Below are 16,581 nucleotides of genomic sequence, written 5' to 3'. Positions count from 1 at the left end.
CAGCTTCTCCATTTCATACGTACCAAATAAATATGACTGCAATGAACAACAGCCTGCTCATACAACAACAGGCTAATAACAAATTTCAGTAATTGAATAAGCACAATAAAGCTGCCTATACTATGCCTTGTACCAGTAAGGCTGATCAACCACTACAAAGGAACTCAACCAGAAAGGGTAAAAAATAACAACGAATGCAAAAGATTTAGCTGAGAGCGAAGGAAACGTGAGAAGAAAACATATGCCGTACCATGCAGCGTAGAATGGACAAGAATAACATCAATCGAATCTCACGACTTTATATGATGAAAATGAATATCAAAGAATACCATCCACCTTCCTTGCACAGGCATGCCTCTGGAGTCCTGCATCCTTTTTCGTCTCCACTGGGACTTCAGATTGTCGTGAGCAGTGGTTGATCTAATGAGGCACTTGCAATATAAGAAACAAAATCACTACTACTTCTCAAAGCACCTGATGCTTGCCAAAGCGAGTAAAATGAAAGAGCCTCTTACTTGGGCCATCTTTACTAAATACAAGCAGAATACAAGACGATCTGCACATTCAGCATCAATGCAAGAGCAGCCTGCCTGCCCATGCTCCATGCCTCTAGTTTTTTACAGTTTTTTGGGCAAATTATAAGTTTTCTTTAGAAACTTCGAGGCCGCTTCGTCATTCCGATAGCATAAAACACGTAGAAGTGTGTTCGGTTCTGTTGCGTTCCATTGTCCAGAAGTTGGAGGTAATGGAGGTCTGGACCTGGCAGAAGAGCCATACGTCTCCAAGGTCACACGTCTGAACCGCTCAATAAGGCTCTCAGTATCAGTTCGGAATAGTGGAAGTACACCTCTCACTGCGGTAGAAAACTTGTCTATCAACTCAGAAGGCAGCCCGTCCCCATTTGCCCAGAATAGATCTTTCAGGGATTTGAAATCATCCTCAATTATCTGAGAATCTTGCCGAGAGAAAGCACGGGAGGGGCCTCCAGCAAGCAATACCAGCAAGAACCCATCAAAGGAGGCTTTCATTATGTCTGTTATAATCCGTGTACGAACTCTTTCATGCAGAGTGTCTGAAATGATCAGCAAGTTCCTCTCAAGCTCCTGAAGAAAGAGATCAATCCTTGAAGATGATGGCTCTCCAACATATAAGCCATCCCATAGAACATGACTTAGATCACGAAAAACGATTCTATAAGCCACTGCTTCGGAGAGCTGCTGAATTCCTTCCACACAAGCAGCAGGAGAAAGCTCAAACTTCTTCACTAAACCGTTTGAGAAGTCCTCTGCATGAGCAGACTCAGAGTTTCTGAGTCGAGTAATTATCCTCTTCTCCATAACATCCAACTCACTCCAGATTCTTTGCAGAGTGTTTATACGAACGCACAGCTGTGATATCCCAAAAGAGTTATCCCCATTCATTGTTGCAATCTGAGGATTCCTCTTCTGAGAATTTGGTGATTTTTCTTTCTTCTTCCCAAAGCCTTGGAACTTTGATCCCATGGTACATCTGGTCAAAGCTGGCAAGGTGGGAATAAATGTATTCCGTGATCCTGTGTTTCCAAGCAAAGATTGATCATAACAAATACACAACATACCCAAATCATATGTTCATAATCAGCAGTTCCTGAAAGCACTTACCACAGCCAGATTTTGCCTTGGTTATGTAATATTGAAGACATCTGTCAAGACCAACCATCAAGTCAGGAAGCAATGCAGGATGCATTGGTATTGGCAACTGAAAGTATGCGTCCAACGTTTCATCCAGAATACGCAAAACTTCGACAGCAGATGGAGCATATCCTTCTTGGTTTCCCAATGGGTTCCAGACCTAAATATCACAATGAACAAGGTTAGGTCAAGGAAGGATGATAAACATATTTGTTCATTGGCTGATGGTCCTTAAGACCAAATGGAATCCCCACACCCTACAAGTGGTGGAGGGTGAGATCAAGGATTTAATCCCGAATGGGTGTTTGAGCTGTATCTATAGAGCCATATCCATTTTTACAATTATATGAGCAATGCTACATACAGTCCTAGAGTGTGCAAGCCTTGCGCAATCCCTTTAAAAAATAACTTATCCTTTTATTTTTCTAGATGAGAGTCCAAAATAAACTTATTCTGCACTGGAAAAAAAAAAAAGCCTCTAACTGTACTTATATTCTTTGCATTTTTTTTTTTTTTTTTTTTGTGCGGGGGGGGGGGGGTTGTTAGAGACGCTTGCTATCTGCCTGCAATAAATTTGCCCATGAGCCCACGAAAGGATCCATTTAAATTAGCCTGATAGCAAACCTCATGTAGAGTTGCATTTACAGAGTGTACGAATCCTCAGATGCATAATGAGTGCACACCTCTTGTTGCAGATTCCTATCGACCCACTCCTTCAGTCTGTCTAATCTTGTTTTGATCCAACCTTTCACCAGATTGGCAATTGCAGCTTCAGCTTCATAAGGAGGCATCTCACGGATTATTGCCTTCCCACCATCATCACTGTCCACTGAATCTTCCACAGCTATCTGTACAAGATCTTTCTCCAGCTTATCTGCAGCTCGCAACACTAGTACAGCATCTGGTGTCAACTCCATTATACCTGATATGGATTGTTTGAGCTCATTCCCATAGCAGGCATGAAGGGTGGCCACAGCCACACCAGCTGCAAAAGGATGCCATTGCTTCAGTATTGGACTGAACACCTCCTTCTCATTAATTGCCAGATCACCAACATCCTTTGCAAGGATGGCAAGAACAGGAAGAGGATTTGGCTGGTTTTTGGATGCTCTTCTGCTTGAGTCTGCCTTTTCCATTCGCTGCATAATCATAAGTCAAAACATATTTCAGGTGATACACACAACCCAATGAAGGAAAAAACTTAGTGGATCTACTGAAAAAATTTGACAAATAAAAATGTTCAGAATCAGGAAGATTTTTTTGTAAGATTTTTTTTTGACAACCCAAGATATTTTTAACAACCCCAAGATATTTTTGCAAGATATCTTTTCTTTTTTAATTATAAAAAAAATATATATATATCATGCAAAATATTTTAATTTTTTGGACACCTCCAATAATCACCCAAATGCATTCTTTTTTTGCAATTTACATGTTGATCTAAAGATGAAATAATGCATGCCCCCACTTTGACAAAAATCAAAATTTTTTGAGCTATACATAAAACATCTTTTAAATGGTAACTGCCTTGCATACAGGTTCCAATTCTTTATCAATTCAGTGAAGATAACACATGGGTACGCTAACGATGCAAAAACCCCATTGATTTAAATCGTCTTACTAAAAGGATATCCATATGCAGATAACATGGACTTGCCTGAGCAAAAGCTGTGCGAAGTGATGACCTGATGTAAGTGTCAATCCTGTTGCGAGCCACATCAACTTCACCTTTCCTCCTTCTGCGATACTCATTGGATATATCTTCAACCAAAATCTTGGCAGCTGATACACCCAGAGAAACAATGCCCTGCATGGTATCGACATTTCCACCATCAAAAGTGTCATGATATGCAAGGAGCCTTTTCTCTGCCCAACCCAAGATTGAACTTAATGTAGAACTCAAGATCTTGGAGTACTCTGTATCCTTTGTTGTTTTTGCATCTTTTGCAACTTCTGCAAGCTGACTATCGGCCGAGTACAGAAGATCCATCTCAACTTGGCCAGTTGCGACAAAACGGTGAAATAAAACCCACGTGAAGCAAATGTTATGGAGCATCTGGTTCATTCCAAGAATTCCCCATGTCTTCTTAATGTGTTCCATAAGCTCGTCAACTTCTTCGATAATAGCTGTTTCATCATTAGCATCAAAGCACGCTTCTAGAAGCATTTCATAGAACTGGAGATTCAATGGAAACCCATCTGCCCAGTGGCATGACTCGTGGAGAGACCCATCGGAAGATCTGCTGGCAAGAGCCATAACAGCACTACGAAGCACTTGCATAGATTCATTGTTCTTCCCAGTTTCAATGGGTCTATCCAATGCACCTTGAATAATTTGCCGCAGCCGCTGTGCAGTAGAATATGACTTATCTAGTGGCAAGCGGGGATGCAAGAGGAGACCAGCCTCAAGAACTTTCAGGGTTCTCTTTTGCCACGCATCATATTCTTGTTGATCAGTGAAGTCTGAAAGCTTGAGCTGCTGTAACAGCTCAAGTGGGACTACCACCGACTCGATTCGCCTTCCAACCTGTCATGAGAACATAAATACAAATCCTCGATAATCCGGTAACCAACAAAAATCCCTTGTAGTAAAATATCAGCTATAGATCCAAAATTAAATTGACCAAAACTCGGAAACTTCATATTGGCGACCACAAGAGACAGACCCAGAAGCGAGATTAGGACAATTAATGCACGTTATCCCTAGGGAACTTTTTCACAAATACAAAACGTTTACGCTTTGGCCAGTTACCTGTCTAAAAATAAGGTGTGCCCCTTGGCCAATTGGAGCTGTGGATATACGGAGAACAGAAAAAAAGAAAGAGAATATTGTTTCTGCGAATTCAGTAACTTTAATTATGATCCATGTATTCATCATCTTTTAAGTATTAATCTCGATAAGATCAAACAAAAACTGGTACAGCATAAAAACATTAGGAAAGAAATAGTTACAGATTAAAACACTAGCACCGATCAACCAAAAAAGAATTAAGAAAAATTAAGAAAAACAGAAAATGAGCTCCATCTACCATCACCGTAAATTCCATTTAAAATTATCAAAGAATTGAAAAAGAAGAAGAAGCCCAAACTTGAATAAAGCAGACGCACCAAAACCAGATCAACAAATGGGAGATTTAAGCACGCAAAACCACATTGGATGCACTCAATTGCAAATGAAAACGCTAACACCATAATGCGTGTGTGTATGGTGTGAGGACTAGAGAAGTAAATAGAATGGGAACCCTCGAATTGAGCAAACCTGGCCAGCAGCGATCCTCAGAAGAGCTCTCCTGACCCTGGAATCCATGGCCTCCGAGACCCCCATTTGAGTCCTCATCAGCTCCCCAACCGTAAGCGGTCTCCTCGGCTTCCCCGGACCGGAACCAGAGCCCGAACCGGGACTATTCTTGGAGGCCGACCCGGAGGGCGATTTGAGGCCGAAAGCCTTCTTGACCTTGCTGGCAGCAGTGGAGGTGAGGGATCGCTGCAACCCAGGGGAGGCGGGGGAGTGGTGGTGGCCAGGGGAGTCGGAATTGGGGATGAAGGTGAGGGGCTTGCCGGATGAAGTGCGACAGGCGGCGACGAAGATCTCGTAGGCGGTGAGACGAAGGTCAGAAAGGGAGAGTTGGGAGGCGAGTTCCCCAAGCGGGGAAGGGAGATCAGTGGCGGCTTCGTTTGTGGTAGGCATTACTGTTAATGGCGGTGGTGGGGGCGTTGTCTCCCTCTTGGAATGGCCCAGAGACAGCTCTCTGAAGAGGTGAGCCATTGTTCAGACTTCAGAGAGAGAGAGAGAGTTGAGATATCGACTCCAGAATGACAGTAAAATAAATGTAGACTACTCCATAGTATAAAGAGAAAAAACAGGATCTGTTGTTTTTTCCCTGGAAACAAACAAACATTATAGATATATTTATTTATTTTAAGCAACTCAAAATTACTTGAACATATTTATTTATTTATTTTCTTACCTAATTAATTAATACGATAAACACATCGATACAATGAGCAAACCTTCATCATTTAATTTAATTTAATTTAAAAACGACAGTTGAAGTTGAAAATGTCTATACGATAAAACATCATTAAAAATCTAATACGGTCAATAATTAATATGATAGCCACTTATTAATATTTCTTTTTCATAATACAATCGATAATCACGCGTCACTTTGCGCGTGAAAATCTGTGAAGCATGCATAGAAAAAGTGGGAAACGTAAGCTGGAAGATTGATTTTTGAGAAGTACAGTAAAGATATCTTTAAAAAAATAAAATTATAAATGGACATAATTTTTTATAATATTTTAAATTTATTTTATAATTTTATAATTTAATATATATTCGTTAATTTATAAATTTATTTTTAAAAAAATTTCTTTATAATTAAAATATTTTTCTTAATTTTTATATTCCTTGAAGGGATCATGCACGTACATATATTATTTTAATGATAATAATTACTACCATGATTTGTTTATTGTTTCTAATTATCAGATTAAATAGCTGACATAAGAAATTATTTATTTAAATTAAATTAAAAAATAAAAGATAAATAAGAAAATAAAAACGTATCGTTATTCTTTCAACAGTCAACACGGCTAATCCTGCAGGAGCATGAGAATTCTTCAACATGTAGCCCAATTATTTGGGTTGGTTGCAAAGTACATTCATATACAACCATAGCCCCTTCAATTATAATTTTAAATTTTTTTTTTCTTTTTTTTTTTTTTTTTACGAGGATGTTTGACTTTTTGTGCTTCAATAATTTCCACGCACCCAGTAATCTTTCAATTTTACACCTACTTTAATTTTTTAGGAACAACAACTCAGCCCTCGTTTAGTCAAATACTTTAAATAAGAATAGATGAAATATTTTATTAAAAATTAAATAAAATATTATTTTTTTAATATATATTTTTATTTTAAAATTTAAAAAAATTAAATTATTTATTATATTTTATATAAAAAAATTATAAAAATTATATAAAATAAAACGAGATAATTTGATTTTGTGTAACTAAATTAATATTTAATCACATTGAATTTTGAGATTTTGAATGTGATTGATTATATTTCAAATTTTGGATATTTGTTGTATAAAATATATATTAGAGCTAAATTTATTAAATCTCTGGAAATAAAATATTATATATCTTCTAATTTAATCTATTATTTTTTTCTAATTTCATTATTTAATTTTAAAACCAATGATGATAAATATCTTGAATTAGAATAGGTAAACAGATAAAACAAGACCAAAAAAAAAAAAAAAAAGGTCTCTAGTGTTTCGTTTGCTTTCGGATTGACGTGACTAAAGTGGAACAAAAACCCATATTTTTAAGTACACTACGTGGCATGTATGTGATGATTCTATATTAATATGGATAATGAGGGATTTTTCTTTTTCTAATCCATTTATTAAAAAAAATATATATTAAAAAGGAGAAAGTATGTGGGTCTAATAATCAGTCTCAGTTCACAGACCGTTTTGAAATTATTCATACCAAAGATTTTAACGTTATTTTTGAAAATTATAAGAAGTTAAAATGTACTATATATTAACGAATAATAAACTGTTTCTCAAAGGGAGAATAATCGAGTGAAAATAATAGTTTGAACGTACATCTTATAAAAATAAAAAAATAATAATAAATGAAAATTGGTGGTGGGATTTTTTTTTTTTTTTTTGGGGCTTCTTAAGAATACTTGGACGAGAGGTTGTGTTTGGATGTTGAAGTGAGTTGAGTTGAGTTGAGTTGAGATGATAAAATATTGTTAGAATATTATTTTTTAATATTATTATTATTTTAGAATTTGAAAAAATTAAATTATTTATTATATTTTGTGTTGGAATTTGAAAAAGTTGTAATGATGAGTTGAGATGAGTTGAGAGTGGTTTAAGTTCCAAACGCACCCTTATGAGGTGAATTCAATATATACCAAAATTTCCAACGTGGTCAATTAAAAAATAGAAGAAAATGAAAAATAGCAAGGCATGTTGGTAGCTAGCTGTAGGGATCGAAAGAGTCTCTGCATGTGGTGTGCTATTCAATTTTGTCACCATTTATTATTTTATTACTGATAATGTGGGCCAATTCTTTAGAGAAAAAAAAAAGGTTATTTTATAAATTAATTATATATTCTGATGCGCTGTATTAAATATATAATTATTTTTTTTATTATAAGTTACATTTAACATATTAAATTAAAATATGTTAATTTATAAGCAATTATTTTATAATTATTGTTGTAGCCATACTACTTTTAATTGAATTATTAAGTGAAAATAGAGACAAATATATAGTTTAAGGGTGAGTTTGGTTATCAAACTCATCTCAACTCATCATTACAACTTTTTCAAATTCCAATAGAAAATATAATAAACAATTCAACTTTTTCAAATCTCAAAATAATAATAATATTAAAAAATAATATGCTAACAATATTTTATCATCTCAACTCAACTTAACTCAACTCACTTCAACATCCAAATACAACCTAATTATTTTAATGGATATCTATGATATTTTTAATATAAAGAAATATGTTTCGCGTCTCGTTAAGTACCAGCTAGCAGTCCTAAGAGATGGTTTCTACATGAAATTACTTAACTTGAAATGTTTTTAAGTTCCAATATTCTTTGTGGAGAATATTGTCAAATTATATAATAATTTTTCAAAACATTGATAATTTTTGTGTCTCAAATTATATAATAATTTTTCAATTCATTACTATATATATGGAGTCGAACGACAAGCAAGTGATATGTATCAGCTTCGCTAGAGCCTAGCTAGCTCCTTGTTTTGTTTTTTGTGTGGCAGATAAGAGCATTCTCAATAGTTTTTTCATCTTATTTTTTTAAAATATATCATTAAAACTTATTTTTTTTATTTTATATATTAATTTTTATAATATACTATATATCAGTTTATCTATTTTTTTTTATATCATTTAAATATTATACTTTTTAATTTTTTTTATTAATTTTAAATATTTTCTCTAACTATCAATAATATTCTAATATCTTTTGATATTTACAATACCTCCTCATATACAATGTCATATAATTATATTCTATTTTAAATTAATCTAATTTTATAAGTTAAATTAAAATATAAATTGATTCAAAAATAAAAAGAAGAAAGATTATATAATGAAAATATTCTTATTTTATTTTGTTTTGTAGTCAAACTCAATTGAATAATTATAGTTAGTAGTAGTACACCACAAATGAGAACCTTTGGGTCTCTTTCAAACGCAAGGGTGGACATGGATATTTCCAACATGCTAATGTACTTAGGAGGAGGAGGAGGAGTGAGAAATTAATTAAATATGTTTACATTAATGAATAGAATCTTTTACATCTAGCAATGTTAAAGTCAATATATAAAATGTAAAAATATTTTTAAAATAGAAGATCCAATAGAAGGTGTTTTGAGAACATTTCTTTATATTTTTAAAGAAAAATATATTAAAAATATGGAGAGCAATGCCACATTTGAATGCTCATGCAATGGTTGTTGATTAAATCATTTAGACAGTTGGAGACATTATTAAAAATGTTTAACAAAAAGGCAAGAGGTCACATGCATCGAAATTGATCATGCAAGGTGCCAACCGTAAATAATCAAAGATTAATGATGATGTGTCCAAAACACGCAACCACTAATGTTCTTCAACCATTAAGCTCTAAACTTGGGATATTCGATTGTTCAGATTTTGTTGAACTTTCCTATGTTTCTCCACGAAATTAGGTATGGTATGAGAAACCTGTATTATTTAATTGAAATATGAGTTGGGATTCGGGTGGCATTTCAAATAAAAGGGTATTTGTTTCATTATCTTATCATCAAATATTTAAACTTAAAATAAAAATTATGTTTGTAATTGTGGAGTATACAAACGCATCGTAATTCCTTTAAAAAAAATGAGTAAATTAACATTTTTTTTAAAAAAATGATTACGTAACACGCGCGTAATGCACGATTGTATATAATATTACTTATTAATTAATAACAATAAAAGTAGGGTGGACAACAGGGCCTTGCACTCTGCTGCCCTGCTCATGCACGGGCAGGGTGGACCCACGTTGGCCAAATGCAGGTGGCGAGACCACCCGACCAGCATTTGGCCCCCTAGCGAAGGCAAGCTGGCCCAACCCTGCCCCACTCCCATTTATATATATATATATATATATAAATATATACATTACAATTTGTTATACTTATTTACAAAATTATAATAAGTTTCACATTGTTCAAATAAGACTGTTGTACTGTCTTAACCTACTATATATAATAGGCCTATATAAAAGATTAATGCAATATAATCTTGTGAATAAGTCTAACAAATTTAAAAATTAATAACATAAAAATTAGGTTATTAGTTTTAAAATTATTATTATATATATAAATTTTAATTTATAATTTATTTAATTCTGATAAATAATTTTTAAACCTAATAGAAAATCAGTACTCTAGAAATGTCCGCCTCGCCCCCGGCACGGGGCCTGGGTTCGGGCAAATGGTGACCCCGTCCCCGCGCATATGCGGGTATCACCCATAAATTAGCTGCAGAAGAGATTGAAGTTGTCGATTCTCGACTCTAATCCGATTTCATTTCCTGCTTCCAAGTACTTCTCTTGAACAGAAAAACGGGGCTCAAATCGCCTGATGCGAAGCTAACAAGCACCCACAAATGGAGAACCACGGGCGCTCCGTACCATGCGATTTGAGACCCCGCAGACCGACTATAAACAATTGGGACAGACCAATGCAAGCTTCTCTGTAATTCAGCCGACAATTCCGGTAAAGTTTTTACTGAAGGTAACAATTTCAGAACCCCTTTCTTTGAGTTTACGCTCTCTGTAAACATTGTTGTCGATTTTTAGTTTTGTTCATTCTGTATTCGTAATTTCTTTTAAACCTTTGATTCCGAGCACCAAGAACAACACTGACTCGGTTATGTCAGCACTAGGCGATGATGAACTGGGCTTGATTCTCAACTGGGTCTATGACCCATATGACAGAAAATCGCTCTCTCTAGTCTGCAAGCAATGGCCGAGTGTGGAGGGTCTTGCCCTGTTATCCTTACGGGTTGTCGAAACCGATTCCCTCCGTCGTCTCTTACCAAGCTACTAACCAAATTTAGTCACATTTGAATGCTCAAGACCGATAGCCAATGATGACCTTAAATTCTTAACCCAAACATGTGCCAAAACCGAGGCCCTCAACCTTAATTTAAAACCCCCACGTAGAGATTCCAATGAGGTTGATCAAGTGTTGGGTTGTGATGATGTTGGTGACGATGGTTTATGTGCTTTAGCACTTGGGTGCCGGAAATTGTCATAAGTTTTACTACGGAGGAGGAAGAATATTGGGGATGTTGGAGTTGTTTCGCTTATTAACTTGGCTCCAGCTTTGACTAATTTGGATTTGAGTTGGTGCAATTTTATTACGGATAAAGCTCTTGCAGCGGTTGGGAGGGCAGGTTCTATCAGAACTTTGAATTTGCAAGGATGTTCTTTAATTACCGATGGTGGACTGGCTTCTTTGGCAACAATGCTTTTGTCAAGGCCTTTGAAAAAGTTGGTTCTGGCAGAATGTGATCAAATTGCCGCTAGCGGGGTTTTACTTCTGTTGCAAATGTATTGCTTGGAGGAGCAAAATCTGGCAGAATGCGGCCAAAAGTCATGGATATTGGACGTCTGGCAATTGCTGCAATACAAACTCTCAAGAGACTAAAGTCTTCATGGTTGATTAATGTATCGGATCCTACACTTTTTGCGCTTGTTAAGAATTGCTGGAAGCTGGTCGTTGTTGATTTGACAGTTTGCGAGTTAATAAAGGGAGTCAGAATTCGTGCCTTTTCTAATCATGCCTGTTTAGAAACTCCTGTGTTGACTTCTTGTTACAACATTGATGTTTATGATTTGGAGCATATGGTGCTTGGATGTCTCTCATTGAGGTGCACTGTGCTAGATAAAAATCTAGAAACGTGGATACCTAAAATGGTGCAAGAGAACATTGGCAGATTCTGTGATTTATATCGGAGGTGATTTGATAAACCAACACATGTTATTTAGGTGGTAGGATTATATCAAGGCTAGTGAAAGTTTGTGTCATCCCCTGCCTCTTGATATGGCAAGTAATTGCAAGCTTTTGTGTCTTATTTCTATGGGCCTAATTCTATTCAATTAATGTGTCATCCCCTGCCTCATGAGTTCCTACATGTCAACACCACAGTCATGATAATTGATGCCTCATCATGTCCTACTGTTGGGGCTCCTCTCTCTATTTCTCACAGGTATTTAAACATAATTCCCCAAGGGGAAAAAAAGAGAAAAGGGTGTGGTTGGGATCGATCGGGAGGGGGTGGCTTTTGGGATCAAACACTCTCTTTACTGCTTTCATTTCTAGTATTATCGTGGAGAAAATGGTTTTTTTTGGTTGTTTCATCTTGTTTGTTTGCTTGCTTTTCTACGTCATAATGACTGAACTGTTTCAAATGTCTCCTATCAAAACTAATGATGAGCAAATTAATTGAAGTTGACAATGTTGATGCCGTGTATACAGACTAGCAGTGATTAATTTATTTGTAGTTGTCATCTAAAGAAATTGAACCCAGGTTTTGGTTGTGCTGGAAAGTTGTTGGTACATCTGATTCGTGTACAACATTAACTGGTTTCTTTTACTCGATGGATAATAGACATTGCTCATATGCGCAGGTCGGTTTTTGGGGTATTCTTGGGGAGGGGGATTCTTGGGGAGGCGGGGTTTTATGGCCTTGTTGCTTATATTCTCCTTTACCAGGGAGAGAATATATTACAGCTTGGTTATTATATGGAGGAACAGAAAGCGCTAATGATATTTCTTTCTTAAGAACATTTTTATTTTTGCTTCAATAGAAAGAAGTATGAGATTAGTTCTTGATATCCAGAATAGATAATCCTCCAGAGAAGCCCTTTTTAGCATTCTCTACGAGGGTGGCGGAGGGCAATCTCTGAGCGTGTGCATGCATGCACCTCTCTCTGTTTTGATGGTTGTCATAGTAACCACAACCATGCATTTTAAGGTTAAATTGAGGGGTGTACTATGCTTCTCAGTTTGGGCCTTATATTTCTCCTTCAAGATTCCTTGCATTCCTGTTCATGCTTTTGCAGCTCAATGTTTTCATAAAACTGGCCCCCTTGTACATCAACGGATGAGAAACCAATAAAAAAAAGGAAAAAAAAAAAGAAAGAAGAAGATCAAATTGAACTGAAAAGGGTGACTTGCACCATTCCATTCATGGTCTTATACATCAGAAAAGATATAAAACTGGAAATAAGATTTCATTAATGAACAAATAGGATTTACATGATTGAACTTATAAATAGAAGCTCTGGTCCAGGCCTGGCATTTCGTTCATACTAGCACTATTATATCACGAGGCACACCAACCTATGATACTCACTAGAAAACATACAATCGAGACATGATAACATGGATTTTGAATACATTGGGAATCCATGACATTACACAATCAGCCATGGAAATGCATTTTTGGAGCATTTGAGCATTTCAAATGGGATTTTTGTATATTCGAAAGGGATCACAACTCACAAGATAATATGATCATATATTACATGATTAAGAATCACAAATTTTTAATGTAATATATGTCTTATGATAAAATGACCATATAATAATTCAACATATTTTTTATTTTTTGGGAACCCAGCATCCATGCAACCCGTATGGAAGACCATATGGGAACCTTGCTCTGGCAATCTCTTCGAAGGAGGATCCATCAAGCAACAATGCATATCCACCTCCACTTTTCTCACTAATCATGGAGATTACAACTCCTGCAATTAATTACACACCATTTCGAATAAAAAAGATGATCAGATACTTCGATCGGCATGAAAATCATCATGTAGAAGATCGAAGAATTGTAACAACGTACGGAACGTACGTAAGGTATACGTGGATGGAGGACTTACCGTCGTCTTCCTCTGTAGCCCCTGGCCGAGGCACGAAGAATGGCTCTGAGGGCACAGCACCCTCCTCGTACCAGTTCTTCGCCTTCTTTTCGACTAAATCAATCTGCCATGAATTTTCAAATCTTATTAATTTCAACCCACATTCAAGCACAAAAATTAAGAGTTTTATTGTATAAAAGAAATACTTTAATTATGAAGAGATTTTATAATAATTATAAATTTATAAATTGACGTGATTCAATGTGATATATTAGATTGTAAAATTATTTTTATTATAAAATAAATAATATATATATACATACATATATATATATATATATATATATATAAAAGCCGTGATTGAATGCTATATTAATTCAAGGAAAGTGTAGGTACTTAATAATCATATTTACGTACCTTGATAAGAGTGTTGGGGAAATTGCAGGGGCGTTGGGCCCCGCAAGCATAAGCAAATCTGTATTTTAGACCAAGATAGTTAGGGTTGATGCTGCACATATCAATGCCTCTCCCGTGTTCATCTGCCTCCACCGCTGCCTCTAACTTCCCATTTGGATTCCCGTTCAAAGGTATAGTGAACCGTCCAACCCTATCATCATCATATATCATGCATTCAGCCGTAACTTCAAAGCTAGGTATGTTCTCTCATGTAGAATAGCAAAGATATACATGATATGTTCATATATATATGTCATTTACCTAGCATCTGGTAGTACATCTTCCCCGTTGAATGATCGGAGATTTTTCAGCCTGAGCTTCTCCAGAATTGTTGTGTCAGCGTTGTGTTCACAACAATCGGCAATAATGGCTGTCACTCTCCCATCTTCGTCCACCTCTTCGTAGGCATTAATGAAGTGGAAAGTAACAAATAATGGCACCTCCACGCTGGCCACCTTCAAAATCACATGCCCACACATTTTAAAATTGTCCCAAATATTAACACTTGCATACATAAGCAATTATATGTTAGTAGTGTTACTGAAATTTTGTTAGTTTTAATAGTGGAAGAGAGCGGTGAAACTCACTACTTTGCCGCTAGCTTTACACATGATATGAACAAACGCTTTGGAATCGGGGTGCCATTCAAACTTGTACAAGGGTGTGGGCTCAGCCTTGAGCAAATTTTGGGCACAATACCTCAGTGGCATCTCAGGCACAACAACATAGTGCTCAGTCACCGGGAAAGAGTGGACCCACCCAGGTGCCGGGCCATGCCGGCAGTTCACCCTTCCTATAACCTTCCGCTCATTGGAACCCGGCTCCATCCTCGCCACCAAGTACCCCGGATGCACCAAATCCGGTAACAAAGTTAAAAACTCTTTATCTGTCACAATGGGGTGTGCCGAGTGTATTAAACCACCTAATGTGTCAGTGTACTCAAACCTCCCTAACGTGTCCAATGTGTCCGGATCGATCACTATGGAGCCTTTCTGTGTCTCCGTCAGGCAAACTACTCGGCCATCGCCGAGTTTGACGACGCCTGTATTAGCATTATCGGTCAATGATGCACCGGAGAATAAGTTTGCAAGCTCACCAACATATGATAGGAAATTATCAGGCTTAGGGACTTCTGAGAATTCACGGTAACATATTTTTTTGTTCTTCTTTGCAGCCATGTAGGCTTCCGATTCGACTTGTCGGTGGCCGGCAATCAAGCGGCCGTTCTCAAAGTGAAGCTTGACCAGGGTGGCGTAGCCATCAAAGAGGTGGCGGAAGTCGTAGTCCCCGATGCGCCATAGGCCAGGACCATTTCGTAGGTACGTTCCATTCTGCATATATATATATTGTAATAATAATTAATGGATGGTCATAATGATCGATCCAATAACTGGAAAAAAAAGTAGGATGATTGTTGTATTCATGGTATTTGACTTATGAAAAAGATTTTCCTCGGCCACTTTCTGACGTTTTATATAAATAATAATTCTGCCTGGCCTTAAAAATCAGAACACAAAATTAGACATTAACACTAACAAAATGAATAAATACAAGTTAACTTTTAGAAATATAAAGATTCTTATATTTATTTGTTCAAACACCATATATAGTACTTATAAAACGTCGATGGCACTAATCGGAATTAGTGAAAAGTTCTATTCTATTTCAATACCCGATCAAGACCATACTTATACATGCATGCAACATGAGATTATAATTATAAAGAAATAATAAATCAACAATATTATTTTCATATATATACCAGCCATAATGGTATATCTCCTTCTACGATCAGCTCTCCTTCCCATCTCTCCTGCCTAACACTTGTCCATGCAACGTGATTCCAGGAGCTGGAACTTTTTTCTTTTTCCCATGACGGAGCAGCTGCCGGCAGTGGCACTGTCACCGGAGTTGCGACGTTCGTGACTGTCAAGCCCCGAGCAGTGCAATTCCTCGAAACGTACTTGCCAGTCCTGAACGAAAACCCATCGTTTACACCACCGCGGGACTTATCCGGAACCGACACTGTGGCCGGAAAACTGGAGTTTCTGACGGCCGAGTAGCTCATGGAAGCCATGAAAGTGTAGGTATAAAGATGTTTTAAGGGTTTTCGATTGATGTGTCCAGGAGGACCACTAGGACGGACAAGTACTTAAGCGAACTAGCTAGGATTGATCGATCGAGGAGTGTGAGTAGCTTGCCTGGAGATTAGTGAAGACCGAAGGGCGTTCACAGAGGAAGTATATATGCCAAATTATGGAATCTCAAATGGTAGAATTCCTTTTCACTAGCGGGCGGACGTACTTACGTAGCTTACGTGATCATAGTCGTATGAAGATTCTGGAATAGGATCATGCTATTACACGTACGCGTTTTATGCCAAAGTTAATTAGACACGAAAACCAATGAAAATTTAGCATCTTAATTAATTAATTACCTGTTTGTTTTGTGGAAAGTTAGGTCGAATATTCGTATTTATTTCGTTGGATTTC

The 16,581-nt window shown here is 36.6% G+C and overlaps 2 protein-coding genes across 2 annotated transcripts; both read right to left on the bottom strand.

Annotated features, from left to right (window-relative positions):
• Nucleotides 1–11: 11 nt before the first annotated feature.
• On the bottom strand, nt 12–5,510 carry LOC108979512 (protein unc-13 homolog). The gene is made up of 5 exons (XM_018950204.2): nt 4,930–5,510; nt 3,328–4,197; nt 2,354–2,809; nt 1,641–1,830; nt 12–1,552 (listed from the first exon to the last, which is right to left on the bottom strand). Exons 1-5 carry the CDS (start codon nt 5,434–5,436, stop codon nt 618–620), a joined length of 2,958 nt encoding a protein of 985 aa, XP_018805749.1. The 5' UTR covers nt 5,437–5,510; the 3' UTR covers nt 12–617.
• A 7,860-nt stretch (nt 5,511–13,370) lies between these two features.
• LOC108979513 (carotenoid cleavage dioxygenase 8 homolog B, chloroplastic-like) lies at nt 13,371–16,311 on the bottom strand. Its single transcript, XM_018950205.2, has 6 exons — nt 15,852–16,311; nt 14,677–15,420; nt 14,351–14,544; nt 14,051–14,240; nt 13,655–13,757; nt 13,371–13,516 (listed from the first exon to the last, which is right to left on the bottom strand). Exons 1-6 carry the CDS (start codon nt 16,164–16,166, stop codon nt 13,371–13,373), a joined length of 1,692 nt encoding a protein of 563 aa, XP_018805750.2. The 5' UTR covers nt 16,167–16,311.
• Nucleotides 16,312–16,581: the final 270 nt, after the last annotated feature.

The sequence above is a fragment of the Juglans regia genome, chromosome 8, assembly GCF_001411555.2.
Source record: "Juglans regia cultivar Chandler chromosome 8, Walnut 2.0, whole genome shotgun sequence".
Taxonomy (NCBI): domain Eukaryota; kingdom Viridiplantae; phylum Streptophyta; class Magnoliopsida; order Fagales; family Juglandaceae; genus Juglans; species Juglans regia.
Note: the sequence above shows the minus strand (reverse complement) of the source record. Positions and strands in the feature narration are given on the sequence as shown.